The sequence below is a fragment of the Myotis nattereri genome, assembly GCF_964212035.1.
Source record: "Myotis nattereri genome assembly, chromosome: X".
Classification (NCBI taxonomy): Eukaryota; Metazoa; Chordata; class Mammalia; order Chiroptera; family Vespertilionidae; genus Myotis; species Myotis nattereri.
The window spans coordinates 141,373,405-141,391,297 of NC_138078.1; the positions used below are offsets into that span (position 1 = coordinate 141,373,405).

The 17,893-nt window shown below is 57.9% G+C and overlaps 1 protein-coding gene across 1 annotated transcript; it reads right to left on the reverse strand.

Annotated features, from left to right (window-relative positions):
- Positions 1 to 1,429: 1,429 nt before the first annotated feature.
- Positions 1,430 to 17,435, reverse strand: L1CAM (L1 cell adhesion molecule; the record flags this gene model as incomplete). The annotated part of the gene is made up of 27 exons (XM_081081977.1): positions 1,430 to 2,854; positions 3,445 to 3,517; positions 3,818 to 3,952; positions 4,642 to 4,794; positions 4,917 to 5,036; positions 5,135 to 5,308; positions 5,425 to 5,547; positions 5,643 to 5,844; positions 6,049 to 6,164; positions 7,015 to 7,237; positions 7,420 to 7,490; positions 7,971 to 8,168; positions 8,412 to 8,522; positions 8,690 to 8,814; positions 9,012 to 9,168; positions 9,271 to 9,437; positions 9,556 to 9,667; positions 10,172 to 10,318; positions 10,431 to 10,562; positions 10,956 to 11,140; positions 11,262 to 11,373; positions 11,614 to 11,784; positions 11,888 to 12,010; positions 12,839 to 13,041; positions 13,487 to 13,592; positions 14,497 to 14,511; positions 17,360 to 17,435. The coding sequence occupies 27 exons, from the start codon at positions 17,433 to 17,435 to the stop codon at positions 2,626 to 2,628; spliced, it is 3,759 nt and encodes a 1,252-aa protein (XP_080938103.1). The 3' UTR covers positions 1,430 to 2,625.
- Between the last annotated feature and the right edge of the window lie 458 nt (positions 17,436 to 17,893).

The following is a 17,893-nucleotide window of genomic DNA, read 5'->3' on the forward strand; positions in this document are numbered from 1 at the left end:
TTTTTAGTGATAGAAGCTATTACGGCACATTACGGGACTGACCAGCAGGTACCGAAAATGAGAGGTGTAGGAAAGAGAAGGGCCCTAGCCGGTTTGGCTCAGTGGATAGAGCGTCGGCCTGGGGACTGAAGGGTCTCGGGTTCGATTCTGGTCAAGGGCACATGCCTGGGTTGTGGGCTCGGTCCCCAGTAGGGGGCGTGCAGGAGGCAGCCAATCAATGATTCTCTCTCATCTTTGATGTTTCTCTCTCTTTCCCTCTCCCTTCTCTGAAATCAATAAAAATATATTTTAAAAAAGAAACAGAAGACACAACAGAACAATTCTTGAGTGGGCCACAGGGGCGGGACCTGGTGCCTGGGGTTGGGGGCTGACCTCAGTGGACTGGGCTTCACCCATGGGGGCCAGGAGAGGGCGGAGTGTTTGGGGTAGGGCTTCAGGGACAGATTTCATGGTGGGGAAATGATCCTCTGAAGCTTTCTGCTCACTAGGTTAAAGATGAAGCAAAGGCCTGAGGAGGCCAGGGGTGGGGAACGGTGTGGGGCCCTCATCTGGGAAAGCCATGGAACAAACAGACTCACAAGTTCCCAAGACAGTGTTTGTCGCTGTGGGGCCGCGTGAGGTTTACATGTGGTCATTCATTTAAAGCATGTACTGGTTTCGCCTGGCTGGGGTGACTTAGTTGTTGAGCGTGGACCGATGAACCAGGAGGTCAGGGCACATGCCCAGGGTTGTGGGCTTGATCCCCAGTGGGGAACTTGCAGGAGGCAGCCAACCATCGATCCTCTCTCATCATTGATGTTTCTGACTCTCTCTCCCTCTCTGAAATCAATAGAAATATACTTTCAATAAATGTAATCACCCTAGCCGAAACTGGTTTGGCTCGGTGGATAGAGCATCAGCCTGCAGACTGAAAGGTCCCAGGTTCGATTCCGGTCAAGGGCATGTACCTAGGTTGCGGGCTCCTCCCCTGCCGGGACCCTGGTCAGGGCTCGGTCAGGAGGCAACAAATCAATGTGTCTCTCCCATAGATGTTTCTCTCTGTCATTCCCTCTCTCTTCCATTCTCTCTTAAAAAATCAATGGAAAAATATCCTTGGGTGAGGATTTTAAAAAATGAAATCAATAAAAGCATATAAAATAAATAAATCAAGTGTGTACTGGTTTCAAGGGCTGGGCACCAAGGGCGGGCACTCATTAGACAAGGAAGAGGCTCCTGAGACCTGGCCCCGCTCTGCTCCCTCCCCTGCCCCGCTGCAAGAATGAGGGGTCCAATGGTGGGGGTAGCCCACAGCTGCCTCCAAGGCCCACCAGGGGCAAGAGGGGCAGGCAGGCAGCCAGGCCTGGAAGGGGAGGTAGGACTGGCCTACCGCAGGCACTGAGGGGTTGGAGGGAAGTTGTGCTCGGCAAAATAACAACAGTTCCTCTTCGTTTCCAGGTTTTTATTTGCCTGTTATAATTCTGATATTTATATACATATATATATAGACTTTTTTGTACTGGGCTTATCAACAGACCAAGCAAAGGCAGACAGGGAGATGGGGCTGCCGGCAGGAGCACAGCAGAGCTGGGAGAACCCATCTTTCCTGTTTGTTGGCTGTTTGAATTTTTCCTGGGATGGGATCAAAGCTAATTGCTAGAAAACCTAGAAACCACCTAGAGACTCAGACATCTGCCTACACACTAGTGGCATATGGGGAAAGGGCAAGGCTAGGAATTTTCAAAGTCACGGTGTATTTACATTCCCAAGGTGGGCAGAGGGAAAGGCCGAGGGGGGGAAGTGTTCAGACTGGGGGTGCGGGGCTGCTAAGGGGTCCTAGAGTGTGGTAGCGGCTGGGAGAGGCAGGGGCCACGGGGAGTGGGGAGGAGCTGTACCCGCCCCGCACCCTGGCAGTGATGGAGGCCACTTGGATGTTGTCTGGTGGGTACTGAAGGCAGCGTGTGTAATGGAGCTCCTGAAAGCCAGCCACAGGGTGGGGTGGGCGGCGGGAGGAGGGTGATACTGGCGCGTGGGGACTCTGGGCCCCCCTGATGGCCTCCTCTGCACCCAGAGCCAGTTTACCTAGCCCCCACCCTGGTTGGAGCAGAGATGGCAAAGAAAAGGGAGCAGATGGTGGGGACACCGAATTCCATCCTCAGTCCCAGCCAAGCTGGCCAAGGAGTGGCTGGGGATGAGTGTCAATCGTGGTCCTGAGGAGGTCCCACCAGGCAGCATCTGGGAGACCCCTCCGGGACCGTCCCCGCTTCCCCTCCCGGGCCAGCTCAGCCTCCGTCTGCCCAAGGCTGGCGAGGCAGCACCTGAAGGCTCCTGACGTGCGAGTGATCAGCCGGCCCCCCGAGCTGGAACAAAGCAGTGTGTGTCCAGCAAGGAGTGCAGCTGGGTTTTGGCAATAAAGTGGGGTGCGGGTAATCAAAAGGGGGTCAGGCAGTGAACTCTCTCGTGCTCCCAACTCAAGCCTCCCACAGGCTCAGGGCCAGAGAGTGGGGCGAGGCCTGGTGGAGACAGGGAGGGGCCTCGGTCCAGAGGTCAGGGACCCAGAACGGGCATCGGGCCGGGAGTCTTGGCCTCCGACTCCCCTGCGGCCCGGCCCTGGGCTGCACCCCACCTGCCTCGCCGGGCTGGACCCCACTACTCCAGGGTCCCTGTGGGGTTGATGGGGGAGGCAGCCCCCGAGCTGTCATTGCCTCCTGCTGCCTCCTTCTCCTTCTTGCCGCTGTACTGGCCAATGAAGGAGCCGTCCTCGTTGAACTGGACATCCACGCTGCCCCCATAGTCAGCCAGGCTGTCATCACTGCCCAGGGGCTTGATGTCTCCATTGAGGGATGGCTGGCTGCTGAAGGCCTTCTCCTCGTTGTCGCTGCAGGGGCAGAAGGTAGTGGGGGAGGGGGGGAGTGGGAGGCTGCCCAGGAGGGGCCCAGGCTCTGTCTGCTTTCCATTTGCTCTGAATACAATGGGGACAGGTTCGTATGGAGGTTCGCATCCTTGACATACATCCGTGAGGGCTAGGCGTGAGATACCCGGAATCCTGGCAGATGCGTTTAGCCTGGGGGCTCATGGGGCCTGGCTCCTTGTCTGTAGATGAGCCAGACCCCTAGGCAGCTGTCAGCCCTTGCACAGCCCAGAGGGAGGGAGCTGGGAAGGTGACGGCCAGGCCTGGAAGCTGTGTGTGTGTGTGGAAGAGGAGCTGGAGGGGTTGGCTTGTCCCCGAAGCCGGGAGCTGCCAGGTCAGACAGGCCCCTGGCTCTTCTCAGCACATACTGTCCACGGGGGGGGGAGGGGGGGGGTCCCTGCCATCAGGGTCTGGTAGTATCTTCCCACCACCCCTGCCTTACCTCTCCAGGGACCTGATGTCACCCAGCAGCACAGAGAAGAGAGAGAGACAGTGTCAGATACAAAAGCGAGGGCGGTGCTGGGCAGCTGGCCGGCAGTGCTCCCACCCCAGCTCACCTGTACTCGCCAAAGGTCTCGTCCTTCATCGGCCGGGCCTCAGAGTCCACCTGGGTGTCCTCTTTGTCTTTTACTGAAGACACAGATTGGAGCTGACTGCTTCTCCAGCCCCAGCCTCTCCCTGGACAATGGACCCCACCCCCAGGCGGGAGTCACAGGCCAGGCCCCCTCTCTGTGCTCTGAGCGCCCCCAGCACTGTCTCAGCAGCTCTCAGGAGCCAGGAAACTTTTAAGGGTGTACCCGTCACCCCACATGGCTGCCTTTGCTCTGGGCCCCTGCCTGCCCCCCAACATGCCCATGCTGTCCTGCCAGGGGCTCAGGGACCCAGGGGGACTTGTGAAAGGGACACAGGGTGGCCCAGGGTCAGGGTTACCTGAGTACTTGCCACCCTTGCTGCGCTTGATAAAGCAGAGGATGAGCAAGATGAGGAGCAAGAGGATGATGGCGCTGACAAAACCGATGAACCAGCCCTCAGTGGTAAAGCCGGGGGGAGGGAGTCTCACTCGGCCTGAGGGGGAGGGCCCGGTCCCAGGTGAGACAGAGCCCCAGGCGCTGCAGCCCGGCAGCCCAAGCCAATGCCCCCAGGTTCATGGCCTTGTGTGCGGCCTCACTATTGTCACAACCCCTCTGCCCTCAAGGAATGGGTAGGGGCAGCAGCAGGCCTGGCCCACAGACACCAGAGGACCAGGTGGGGGCTGAGGGCCCTACAGCTCCTAGCCTGTAATTTATTGATTTCAGAAAGGAAGGGAGAGAGGGATAGACACATCAAAATCAATGATGAGAGAGAATCATTGATCGGCTGCCTCCTGTATGCCTCCTACGTGGGATCGAGCCCACAACCAGGGCATGTGCCCTGACCGGGAATCGAACCGTGACCTCCTGCTTCATAGGTCGACGCTCAACCACTGAGCCACACCAGCCAGACGAGGGGTGCATGTAATTGACGCGAGAGGGGGGACCCTCTGGAGAGCAGGGGGCAAGGAGGAAAACCTTCTGAGAAAATGACTGCCTTAGAAACAGTTAAAACAGAAGGATACTAAAATGGGCTGTTTCAGGGGCCTGGACTTCTCCGTCATGGGTCAAGGGGCACCCAGATTCTGGGAGGAGAGAGGAGCCATGAGGCCTAAGGTGGTGGTGGCTGAGCTGGGGACAGAGGGTAGCTAACTGCGTGGTGCCCCGAGCTCCCTGGGGCCTCACCAGTGCCGTTGGTCTTCACAGTTGTTTCCTGCAAGAGCACCGTCTCCTTGAGCAGTCGGATCTGGTAGTTAGTACCCGGCTGCAAGTCCCACTGTGTGTAGGACCTCTGGTTGTAGTTGACATACTGCGGCGGGATAGCATCCATTTTCTCATCTGTAGGAGCGAGAGGGCAGCAGGGATGAGTGGGAGTCCCGGGCAGCACCTTGCTCCACACCATCCCCAGCCCCTCTGGGCCCAGAGTTCCTTCTCCCCCCAGAGGCCTCATGCGTGCTCACCACCCAGGGGTTTGAACAATATCTGGAACCCGAAGTTGCACTGGCCCTCCTTGGGGAACCAGGAGACCACGCTGTAATTCTCGCCGACTGTGGTCGAGATGTTGCCAAAATCTGCGACCCCTGGGGAGCAAGAAGAGGGTGTGGGACCTCGAGGCAGCTCAAGGTCCGCCCTCCTGGGCCTGGCTGCCTGACGGGGCCTCCTCAGCGCTCCACCTTACCAGTTAAGGTCCTGGTGCCTCCTTCCCGCGTAATGGCCTCGCCAGGGCCCTGCTTCGTGGTGGCCTGCAGCTGGAAGCGGTACTGCAGGTGCGGGTTAAGGTTGGTCAGGTTGTACACCCGCAGCTCGGGGTCCGAGAGGTTGAAGGACAATTGCTCCTCGCCCCCGTCACCCACTGCAAGGACAGGCAGGGAGGGGAGTGAGCCCTGGCAGACAGCTCTACCCGCACCCCAGTTCCCCTCCGGCTCCCGCTCAGGCTGGGCTGAGGCTCTGAGCCCCCGACATCCATACGTGGCAGGCAGGACAGCACGTAGCCAGTGAGCACGCCGTTGTGGCTGAACGGAGGCTGCCAGTGCAGCAGGAGGCTGGTGTTGGACTGGCACTCCAGGTGCAATGCCTCCGGGGGGCCGGGCACTGCAGGGCACAGAGATGAGTAGCAGGTTCTCGCCCAGGCTCGCCCTGGGACAGCAAGGAGGGGCCGGGACCGGGGCACGGAGTGCAAACCTCACCTCCCTCTGGGGTGCTGAAGGTTGTCTCGCTGGGGGGCCCCAAGCCCCGGCTGTTAAAAGCCCGCAACTCCAGGTGATAGGAGCTGTAGGGCCGCAGGCCCTCCAGGACGGTGCTGGTGGTGTTGGCGGGCACCACCACGTGGGTCTCATGGATGTGCCTCTTGCTGTGCCTCCTCTGACTGCCCATCCACTGGTACGTCAACTGTAGGTGGACAGGAGATCCCACAGTGACCCCCGGGTAACATACTACCCACTGCCCTCAACGGGGACCCTTTCCTCACAACCCAAGGACTTCCAGAAGAGCAGCTGGCAGGTGGCAGGGGCCCGCCTCCAATCTTCTCTCACTCTTGGTGGCCTCACCCCTCACCCCGGGGATCGCCCCACCTCCCACACCTCAGCCCCTTACATTGTATCCGCGGAGGTGGCCCTTGACCTGGGCTGGATCCACAGGCCACCACTTGACCAGCACGGTGCTCGCGTTGAGAATTTTGATGTCTTCCAGCTTAGGTTTTGCCTGGGGATCTGGAAGCAGCCAGTAATGTGGATGAGGGCCTGTGGCATCCTGAGGCCAGTCCAGAATCCTCCCTCGGGGTGGGGGGTGGGATAGATTTGGAAGCTCTATGGGGGGCAGGCAGTTGAGGGGCAACAGGGCATTTACATGGCCTCAGGGTCTGTCTCTCTCTCTCTCTGCAGACTGTTTATTAGTTGAAAACAGTAACTACAGGGAGGAGTAACCAGAGAAGATCTTGAGGGGATGATCAAAGCGAGTATCTCATGTTTCAATTCAAGGGAAGGAAAGCAGCAGGACCCCGTATGGGATCCTGGACTGCATCCTGGACTGGATCCTGACTGGACCCTGGACTGGATCCTAACTGGACCTGGACTTGATGCTGACTGGACCCTGGACTGGATCCTGAACTGGACCCTGGACTGGATCTTGACTAGACCCTGGACTGGATCCTGGACTGGACCCTGGACTGGATCCTGAACTGGACCCTGGACTGGATCTTGACTAGACCCTGGACTGGATCCTGGACTGGACCCTGGACTGGATCCTGAACTGGACCCTGGACTGGATCTTGACTAGACCCTGGACTGGACCCTGGACTGGATCCTGGAGTGGACTCTGGACTAGACCCTGGACTGAACCCTGGGCAGGGGGAAAGACAGCACTGACCAGTACAATTGGAATATTGACTGCCAACTAGAGAAATGTATTGTGTTGATGGTAAATCTCTGGACTTTCGCAATGGCACTTTGGTTACGTAAGACAACAGAATATTCTTACTCCTATGAAATGCGCTATTGAGAGGTAGGGGCTGGGAGGGAGTGGGCTGTGAAGGCACACGCGGGCTCCACACCCGCTACTCACAGTCTTCCCCAGAGTAGCCAATGGTGACCTGGGGCTCGGGGCCCTTGCCCTGGCTGTTGATCGTCTGGACCTTGATCTCATAGGGCACAAAGGTGGAGGTGTTGGACACCACCAAGAAGGGGTCGCTCACGATCTGTTCCTGCCAGGCCCCTCGCGTCCCCTGAGGGCGCCACTGGACACGGTACTGAACCTGGGGGGCGTTCCAGTCCATCCACCTGAGTGGCTGTAAGGGGCGAGCAGAACAGGAGCTGGTCAGCCAAGAGCAGTCCCCTCCTGTGACACACCCTCACCTGTGACCCAGCCTCACATCCCGTCATCCTCTGGTCCTTAGCACAGCCAGGGGATCGGCAAACATGTGGGTCCTGGCATGATGTCCCGGGGCGAGCTCAGCCCAGGCCCCCTCACCTTCCAAGTGATGACCATATTGTTGGTCTCGTTCCCTTCCCCCTTCACGTCCACAGGGTTCTTCTCTGGGGCTGGAAAGTAATGTGTTGTTAATACATCAATGCTGGGGCCCAGCTGACATGGCTCAGGGGTTGAGCATCGACCCAAGAACCAGGAAGTCACAGTTCGATTCCCTGTCAGGGCACATGCCCAGGTTGCAAGCTCAATCCCCAGTGTGGGTCATGTAGGAGGCAGCCAATCAATGATTCTCTTTCATCATTGATGTTTCTATCTCTCTCTCTCCCTCTCCCTTCCTCTCTCTGAAATCAATACGACATAGTTTTTAAAAAAGCTTTAAAAAAGACATCAATGCTGTGGGGTCCTGCCAAGGCAGAGAAGGTCAGAGGACCAAGGAAGGAATGGCCCATTCTGGCCATTAGCCCCCGAGGGAACCCCACCCCCCAGCTCCCTCTGAAAACCAGAAAGCAGAGGATTTGGGTACAATCCCCTCTGTGGGCCCTGCTTGCAGAGCCTGGGGACCCTGCATCTGAGACCCCTCCCAAGTGGCTCACCTGCCTCGGGTGTGACCACAGTCTCAGAGGCCGGGCTGGGCTCCCCAGGGCCATATTTGTTGATGGCGGTAACTCTAAAGGTGTAGTGGACATAGGGTGACAACTTGAGGGTGGTGGAGGTCTGGTTTCCAGGCACCTTGCCCAGACTGTACCATTTCTCAGGAGCCATCTCCTTGTCTTCAAATTCAATGTCATACTCTGCAAAAAGGAGTGAATCGCAGTGGAGTTATCAGCGTGTGGCATGGGGACGGGTAATGAGGGTCCAAGTCTGGCTTGGGCCGAGGGAGGGAGTGCCCAAGGCCACTGGCATTCTGGGACTTGCATGAGGAACCCTGAGCCCCAGTGAGGTGCAGTCATGGAGCCAGGTACCCGGGAGGAGGGAGGGCTAGCGGGGGTGGCAGTGGGGGCGGGGGTGAGTGGCATCATGCTCAGGCCTCTTACTCTCAATGGGGGCGTTGTGGTCGTCAGCGGGGCTCCAGGACAGGCGCACCTGGCTTTGCTTCAGCAGGTGACGATCGGACAGCTCCAGCTGTGGCACTGGCCCGGGGCTCCCTGAGGGCCACGGAGGGTGGGTTTTCCGGCCCATGCTCGAGCCCAAAGATCAGACCCCCAGCTCAAAAGGGCCCTGCCATGTGAACCTGGGCCCCTGTGCTCCAAGGCCTGGTGCCCCCCAGGCCTCCAGGCCACGAGCCTGCTGAACCCTCCCCCCCAGGACTCACCCACCACCTGGAGCTCCGCCCTGCTTTCCACCACATCCAGCTTCGTGCTGGCCACGCAGCTGTAGTTGCCCTGGTCGCTGTAGTCCAGGCTGTGGATGACCAGGTGCCCGTCCTCTATGAAGTACCTGGGAAGGTGAGGGAGGGATGCCTGTCCTTATGCTCCCAATGGACCCACCCCTCTCTCCACCATCTGTGCTCTGCTCTCTTCCTCCCCCCTCCTGCCAGAACCTTCTCCCTCAAAGTAGGGGTGCTCCCCCCCTGGATGAGGCCAGGTCTGGACATTCTGCTTTTCCCACACTGCCCCCTTCCACTGGGCCCGCACTTGTCACTGTCCCCAGGCTCCTGGAGGCTGCGACCATCTCTACGCCAGGTGATGCTCTGCTGCAAGGAGGGGTCAAAGGTGGCCTGGCAGGTGAATGTCACCCTTGAGCCTTTCTTCTTGATTGTGCTCTGGGGCCCCTGTGTGATCCGAGTGGCATCTGAGGGCAATGATGGGAAGGGAGGGTCACTCTGGTGTTCTCCAGAGACCCTGACCATCCCTCCTGGAGGTGCTAATCACATGGGGAGGGGGGTCACCTGACCTTTGACCTGCAGGTTCGCCACGATGGTTACATTGTTTTGGTCATTGGCAGCCTGGCAGAAATAGTGTCCTGTGTCGTTGGCCTGGAGGTCTCGAATACCCAGGGTCCCGTTGGTGTAGGGGAAGAAGCGCTCGTCTTGTAGCACCGTCTTTCCTTCTTTGTCCAGCCTGGCACAAGCCGGGAGTGGGGGACCTGGCTCAGACCCCAGCCATGCGCTCCCTGCCCTCCTTGGCTCCCTAAGCCAGAAGATGGCTCAGACCACCCCTGCTGAGTGGGAGCACTTACCACTGGACGCTGGGCACAGGGGCTCCAAAGACCTTGCACAGAAGGTAGGCAGTGCTGCCCTCGACTGCCAAGTAGGTCTCATTGTCTGGGGTCAGGATCTTGGCCGGCAGCTCTGGGAGACAGTGCGGGGGTGGGGGTGGGGGCAGATTCAGGGCTCCGCAGGGGAGCTCTACCCATCAGGCTTCCCTGTGTCCAACTCAGGCCCCTGCCAGGCTGAGCCTCTCTCGGCCTTAGATGTGTCTCCCTATCCCAGCCGCCCAAGTTTTACCAATCATTCGAGGCCCCACTGACAGTCCACCCCTTCCTGCCCTAGCCCCCATCTTCCCTGAGGCTCCAGGAGAGGAGCCACCATGCTGGCCTTGGGCATGTCCTGGCCAGGGTGACATGGGATGAGCCAGAACACTCTCTGAGGCTGCTTCCTCATCTGCCCTTCCTCCGTCTCCCTGCCCTGCTGTTGTGAGGATAAGCGAGAGATGGGCTGAAGGGCCCCAAGAGAAGGAAGGCAGCGGTGGTACACAAACCAGCTGCTGGCTGTCAGCCTGGTGGGCTACAAGGACAGACTGGCGGTTATGAGGCACAGAGGGGAGGGGAGGGGGCCTAGCTTGCTGGCACTCACGGACAACATAGATGTAGGCATTGGCCAGCAGGAGCCCGTGCCGGTTGCGGGCCTCGCACTGGGTCACCATCGTGTCGCTGGGCTGCACATTGCTCAGGATGAGGGCTCCATGCTGGATTCGGTACTTCTGGTCCTTGGCTGGCAGCTCTGTGCGTGTGACAGGTGGGTCCACAGGCCAGGGCAGGGCAGTGAGCCACGCTGAGTCCCCTCCCGTCCCTCCTCTTCCTCCCCCATCCCCCAGGGCTCCCCATGCTCTCACCCTCCACGGGGATGCCATTGATTCTCCAGGTGACCTCTGGTTCGGGCCTACCCTGCACTTGGCAGTCCAGGCGGGCAGTCTCCCCTGGCCCATACAAACGGCTCTGGGGCTTATGCAGCCAGTATGGGGCAGCTGCGGGGAAGGGGAGAGCCGCCCTGAGCCCGCAGCCTCAGCCAGCTCACCCCCTGCCTCCCCTCCACCCCCGCCTCCGTGACAGTGACATCACAAACTTTGGTCCCCAGAGGTCATTCTTTATTTTTCCTTCAAAATTTTCTTATTCTTCCTTTTTGAAATTGATTTGAGAGAGAGAGAGAGAGAGAGAGAGAGAGAGAGAGAGAGAGAGAGATGTTGTTCTACCTATTTTATGCATTCATTGTTGATTCTTGTATGTGTACTGACTAGGGATCGAACCCGCAACCTTGGCATAACAGGACGATACTCTAACCAACTGAGCTACCTCAATGGAGCCCCATTCTTGGGAGCCTTGCAACCGGGCAGGGGTTAAGCCTGGCAGAGGCACCATACCTTCCACGGTGACATAGTAGGCGTGCCGGTCACTGCCTAGGGAGTTCTCAGCCAGGCAACGGTACTCGCCATCGTCCTCCTCGCCCACGTTCAGCAGGTGCAGAGTCTTGTTGTGGTTCTGGTAGGTGACTCGGTCGGCTGGCATGGGGCCGCTTGGACGCAGCCACTTGATGGTGGGCGTGGGGCTGCCCAGGGCACAGTGCAGGGAGGCCAAGGAGGAGAGTGGAGGGGAGAGAGGACAGGGCTGCTGAGCCCCACCCCTCAGCAGAGACCCTGCCCAACCCCACCCCGGGCTCCTAGACTCACAAGCCCTCGGCGATGCACTCCAGGACCAGTGGCTGCCCCTGCAAGGCCACCAGGTGGCTGCTGGCGTTGGTAGGGAAGAGCAGGCGCGGCTTCCGGTCGATCATGCTGTTGGCTGTGAGGAAGGAGCAAGGGAGTGGGTGACTCTGGACACCGGGATGAGCCCCCGGGATCTGTTTCATTCTGTGCTGAAGGGAGACCCCATCTCTGCTCTTGCCACCCAGGAAGGGGTCTGGGGAGGGTTGAGGTGGAGCCAAGCTGTCCTCGAGGAAGATTGAGGTCTTCCGATCTAGCAAACGGGCCAGGCCTGAGGATCACAGAGGAGTGTGGGCATGTCAGAGCCTTTGGGACTCACTGGCTTTGACCCGGAGGTCAATGGGTTCCTTCTGAATGATTGTCCGAGTGCCAGGGAAGTGGGCATGGCAGATGTAGTCTGAGTGGTTGTCCGAGGTGAGCACGTTGGCGAAGTAGAGGTTGCCATTCTGACCCATTGTCACCCTCTCATCCTGTTTGATGTGCATGATCTCTGCGGGGGTGGGGGTTGAGGAGGCAGAGGTCAGGACCTCCGTCCAGGAAGACGTGACCACTGGCACACCCACCCCAGGCGGCGGCCCCTTGTGGGCACCCACTGCTGTTCATCCAGTAGATCCGTAGAGGCTCTGCACTGGGTGGAGGGTGGCAAGGCAGAATCACCGACTCCCCTTCCTCTACCTCGACAGGTTTCACTGTCTCCTTTGGCCACTTGGGAGCACCTAGAAGGGACAGAGAGGCTGGCACGATGGGTCCCCACTCTTCTCCTGGTCAAGGCAGGTCAGGGTGGGGGAAAGGCGGAGGGATAGCTGAGGGTGTGAGAGGGCCAGACCATGAGCAAGGTCATATAAAAGGAGGCAGAGACTTTGGGTCCTTTCTGGGCTCAGGGCTGAGACCGGCACTCCATGCAGGAGAGGATGGGCTGGCCAGATGGCTGTAAAGGGTTAACCCTCCACAATTCTCAGTTCCCACCCCCAGGACAGGACAAGGATGGGTGGGGGGAGCCTGAGGTGCAGCAGTGGGGGAGGGGAGCTGTGGAGGGATGCGGGAATCACAGACCCTTCCATCATCCTGACACAGAAACCATGGCAACGGTTCCCAAGGTAACCGGAGGGGCAGAGAGAGGAGAAGCCAGCTTGGGAGGCAGAAAGCTCAGGGAGGACGGAATGCAGAGGGAAAACCCCAGGGAAAGGGCGACACAGATAAAGGCAGAGCCAGAGAGGCCAGGTTGGAGGTGGGGAGAAGGAGCAGGGGAGAGGGAGGAGGGGAAGCAGAGGGAAGGAGACAGGGGTGAGGGAAGTGAAAGAGATGACCCAAGAGTGGTGGAGAAACAAATGGAACTGCAGACATGGAGAGGGGACAGAAGCTCAAGCCCAGGCAATGACTCAGACAGACAGGGCAGGCAGAGGGAGGGACAATGCAGGCAGAGCATGAACCCTCCACCCACCCAGCCAACAAGCCAACAAGCTCCCACAAAAGGTCCCTGAGACTTGGTCAGGGACCCTGTCGTGTGTCCCAGGCCTTTGCCCTGTCCCTGCAGTGCCTCGCACCCTCAGCCATGAGCTGGATCTCGTGGGACATGGCGGTGCCCAGGTCATTGCTGGCGAAGCAACGATAGGTGCCCTGGAACCTCTGGGCAAAGTTGCTGTTGTTGCCAGCGATGGTGAAGGAGCCCGAGTGGGGTGCCTGTTTCACCGTCACATCCAGTTCCTCGTTGGGTTTGAAGTGGATGCCATCCCGGGTCCAGCGGAACCTGTGGACAGAAAAGGGCTCAGGGGACCGAGGCCCTGGAACCTGTGTCAGGAGCTGGAGGCAAGGGCAGTAGCAACCAGGGGCCCCTGGGATAGGCTGGGATAAGGCCAGGCCCAAGGGTGATGCGGGAGATCTGGGGCTTTGGGGTTCAGAAGTTGGGAGGCCTGAGGACTCGAAGTTGAAGTCAGCCCGGCCAGCATGGCTCAGTGGTTGAGCATCGACCTGTGAACCAGGAGGTCACAGTTCAATTCCAGGTCGGGACACATGCCCGCGTTGTGGGCTTCATCCCCAATGTGGGGTGGGGCGTGCAGGAGGCAGCCAATCAATGATTCTCTCACCATTCTCTCTCTCCATCTCTGAAATCAATAGAAATATATTTTTTTTAAAAAAATCAGAAGTTGAGGTCAATGGTCAACAACAGGGCTTAGAGGGTGAAGGTCACTCACAGCACTTCGGGTTTGCCACTGGCCTCACACTTCAGGCTGATCTCGTCTGTGGGGAAGACAACCAGGCGCCGTGGAGACTGCTCTGTGATGACAGGTGGCTCCATCACTGGGGACAGGATGGGGAGAGTGGTGGTAAGGATGACATCATGGCCTCAACCCCCATCCCATCATGAGAGAGGCAGGGTCTGGAGCCCCTAGAGGCCCCAGGGCCATGGGGGCGGGGGAAGAGTTAGGACAGGCTAGAGAGACCAAATAGCTTGGCCATAGGCTTGTGGGACATGAAAAAAGAGAAAGGGGCACAGAACAAATGTAGAAAGAGACAGAACAGAGAGAAAACAGCAACAAAGGTTACAAAGTAAGACGCCCCAAAGAGAGAGATGAAGCCAGAGAGAGTGGAAGAAACAGACAGAACAAAACCAAGGACACAGAAACCAAGAAGGGAAAACCCCTCACAGGGAGAGAGAGGATCACAGAGAACAGAGCACCAGAAAAAAAACGGCAAGAGTGATGGAGAAAAGCCAGGCCAGGGCAGTGACAGAACAAAGACAGCCGACACCGGTGAGAGACAGGGAGAGGGAGAGGCTGAGGTGGGCCTCCAGCCTGAGTCAGTGGGACAAGAACCCAAGGGCCAGAAAAGACAGCAACCAGCCTGGCCGGCGTGGCTCAGTGGTTGAGTATCAACCTATGAACCAGGAGGTCATGGTTTGATTCCTGGTCAGGGCACATGACCAGGTTGCGGCCTCCATCCCCAGTGGGGGGCGTGCAGGAGGCAGCCGATTGATGTTTATCTCTCTCGTCACTGTTCCTATCTCTCTATCCCTCTCTCTTCCTCTCTGAAAATTGAAAAAAAAGAAAAGAAAAGAAAAGGAAAAAATATATATAAAAGACAGTAACCAGCACAGGGCACATGGCACACAGGGAGAGGAGGAAGGAGAGGGGGACAAGCTGGCACCCCTCTTTCCCTCTCTCCCTGGCCTTCTGGCAAACACTCTCACCCTTCCCCAACTTACCGTGTTGTCCTTCATCTGAGAAATCCAGGCAGCAAGGGAGAAAGCGGAGAGAAATGCTGACACACAGTCCCAGCAGGGGGCTCGATGGCATGGGGAGAAATAAGCATGGGCAGACCCCCTGGGCAAGGGGAGGGTGGGAGAGGCAGCGTAACATGACGGAGGAGGCACATCCTGGGCTGGAGCTGTGGCAGGTCAAGACCCAGGACAGGACAGAGCCCAGATCACTGCTTTAGGGGTGGGGCGATGCCCAGGCCTCAATGCCAGAGGGCAGGGGGAGAGAAATCCGTGCCTTTAAAAGGAATGCCCTTTGGATGGATGCTTGCATCTGCCTGACAGGGCCTGCAGAACTGACTCCCACCCCACCCAGGATGCCTTGGGAGTCTGGGAGACAGACAGCCCAGGGCCAATGCACCCTCCCCTGCTCCAGCCCACTTCCCTCCTAATCCAATTAGCAGGGCTCAGTGTTTTCAATTACCCAGGCCCAGCCTTCAGAGCCCAGCTTCCCCCTCCCTGCGAAGCCCTCCCAAAGGCCCTGCAGTTTCCATCTGAGTTTCCATCGCCTGCAGGGCTGACATAGCCCTCGTTTTCTCCCCTTCCTTCCTGCCAGTCTGCCACCAAGCTCCCTGAGGCCGAGGCCAGAGTCGCTGCCCAGCTGCAGGACTCAGCCCAGCACTGGCCAGGGTGGCTGTGAAGAAGGAGGAGAAAGAGAGAGAGAGGGCAGGCAGGGCGGGGAAGGGAGCAGTTGGCTGCTTCTGAAAGCTTTGTGTCTGCAGAAGACCTCAGCGTGAGGGTCCCCAGGAGAGAGGAGGGGGCTCCCTGGGGACACTGCAGAGAGCCCTGAGCTGGGGAGGGGCAAGTGCAGGCAGCCCAAGAGCAACAGACAATGACAGGGACAACAGGATAGGGAAAATGGACTGGGTGGGGAAAGCTTCAGCTGGAGGCCATATTGTATCGAGGTTAATACCAAGTGCAGACCAATGGCCAGGGCAGCCTCGGACCTGCCATGGTCTTTGGCCTACTTCTCTTTCCTTGCTCCTGCCTTTCTCCAAATTCTCCTTGCCTCTCCACACACAGATGCACCTGGCCAGATGGCCCAGCCCATGTGGTAGTAGGGTGGGCAGATACACAGGGTAAGGCCTGAAAAGCCACTGAGAGGAGATGGAGAAGGAAGGAGGATGAGTATGTGTGTAAATGTGCAAAAGTGTGAGACCAGCACATGTGGATGCCCTGGGGTGTACTGCAGTATGTTTGTGTCCACCAGTATATCTGTATAGGGGTGTGTCTTGCCGGAGTACATCTGGAGGCCGTGTGTGTACATGCTTGCCTTCAGTGCACAATTTTGTGTTGTATGCCTGCCTCTGTGTCTGTGTGGATGACTGTTCCTTTGTGTCTAAACCCCTCATTTTTGTGTGTGTGCACATGTATGCAAGTCTGTGTGCCTCTTATGTGTCCTCTCGGGGTCTCTGCCTCTTCTGTATCTCTGTGCCTGGCTGGGTTCAGGTGGCTTGTCTGTGTCTGCCCATGTGTGAGTCCATGTGCATCTGTAGCTGGGGGAGTCTGCACAGGTGTGACTGCATGGACCTCCATGTGTGTATCTAAGGGGGCATCCCCAATCTTTGTTCTGTCAGCCCCTCTCCACCTCCTCTAAACCCTTGCTGCTCCCTAATGCCAGGTGCCTTCTAAGCCCACCCCCTTTGGCCCCTGCCCCATTCCTGGCATGGCCACTCTTTCTCACTCTTAGCTCCCAGCTCATCTCTCAGGGACACTGGCCTCCCGCAGGTCCAGGTTCAGAGACAAAGGTGGCAAAGTAAAGGGCAAAGGGATTGGAGCTATGGAAGGAGCAGGCTCAAGATACACAAATGCTACCCTGTGAAATGCCCTTCACTAAAGCCCAACAGCCACTTACAGCAGTGTTTACAACTCCTGCTCACACTCAGGAGAAAAGATCATCACAGTAACATACCCCCTCACACACAAACAGGTACTCACATGCAGCCCCACTCACACACACACATGATTCACTACAATCAAATGTTAACAGGCAAATACGTACAGACCTTCACATACCTGACCAATAAATAACAGTTCTGGTGACTCACAAACTTACCCATATAGGAAATCAAAACCACACTCAGGAATCACACTCAAGAACCACACTTAGTCAATCATAGTCACGCACATCCACACATACAAATATACAGCCTGTCCAACTCACAGGCACACAAAAATACTCATGTTCAGTCACAACCCTCTAGTTCCAATCCCAAACACCCCCGCCCCTACCTGTGATCCCCCACAAATGTAATGTTCCAGCAGCCCCACCTCCCAGACCCACCAAATAACTATGCATTAAATCGTTAGCACCAGAAGCCTGCTGGGCCTTTACAAGGTGTCTTTTCCTGTCTAAGTTCATAGGGCTACATGGTTCCAAGATGAGAATCCCCAAATTAGAAGTGGGGTCAAGATTTGAATCCAGGCCTTTGCACAAGCTAGTTGAGCCCCATTTTCCCACCTGCCTGCCACACCCCTGGGGGAGGGGGACGTGGAGAGGTGGGGTGGATCCAGGGATGGCACAGAGGAGGCCCAGCGCCGAACCCTCTGTCCGTGGTGCTGAAATTTCCCCAGACCCGCCCGCGCCTCTGCTCCCTGTCCATGGTGCTGACACACCCTGTGCCTTCCATTCTGTTCTCTCCAAAGGTACCCAACGTCCTGAGTACCTCCTGCCCATTCCATGCCCAAGAAAGGAGGGATGAGGGGGTAAAGGGTAAGGGTCCGGAACTGGGAGAAGGTGAGGAATTAGAAAATAAAGAGGAGTCAAGCGTGGTGGTGAAGGGAGGCGCCAAGGCTCTCTCTAGCTACTCACATTCATCAGGGATCTGGATGAACAGGCAGGGGCTGCAAAGGAGGAGAGGCCACAAGTACCGCAGCGCCACGGCCATCTTCCAGGCGGCGCCGGCGGCACGGCACAGCCGCCGGACTCGGCTCAGGCTCGGCCTGGTGGGGAAGAGGGCTAGTGGACGGCTCGGGGCGGGAACTGGGGGTGGGGTCACTGGGAGAGGGGAGGATGGAAGGAAAGGTGGGGGAGGAGAGAAGAGAAAACGGATGGTTGTTAGTTACAAACATCTGGGCGAGCCAGGGATCTTGGCCCCGCCCCTAGCCCCGCCCGCTGCTGGTCGACTTCCCCCATCCCTTCCTCCCCCAGCCCCCAACTTCGAAGAGACCAAGCACTGGCTGGGCCTCCAGGTTGCTTTTCATTCCCTGCTCCTCAGGCCCCCTCCCCGCTCCTATTTGCCTTTCCCATTAACTGCCTCTCCATCACCAACTTGTTGCCCCAATCAGCTCCCCTGGGCATGCCACAGGCTGCTCTGTGCATGTTGTTATCATGTATGACTTCATG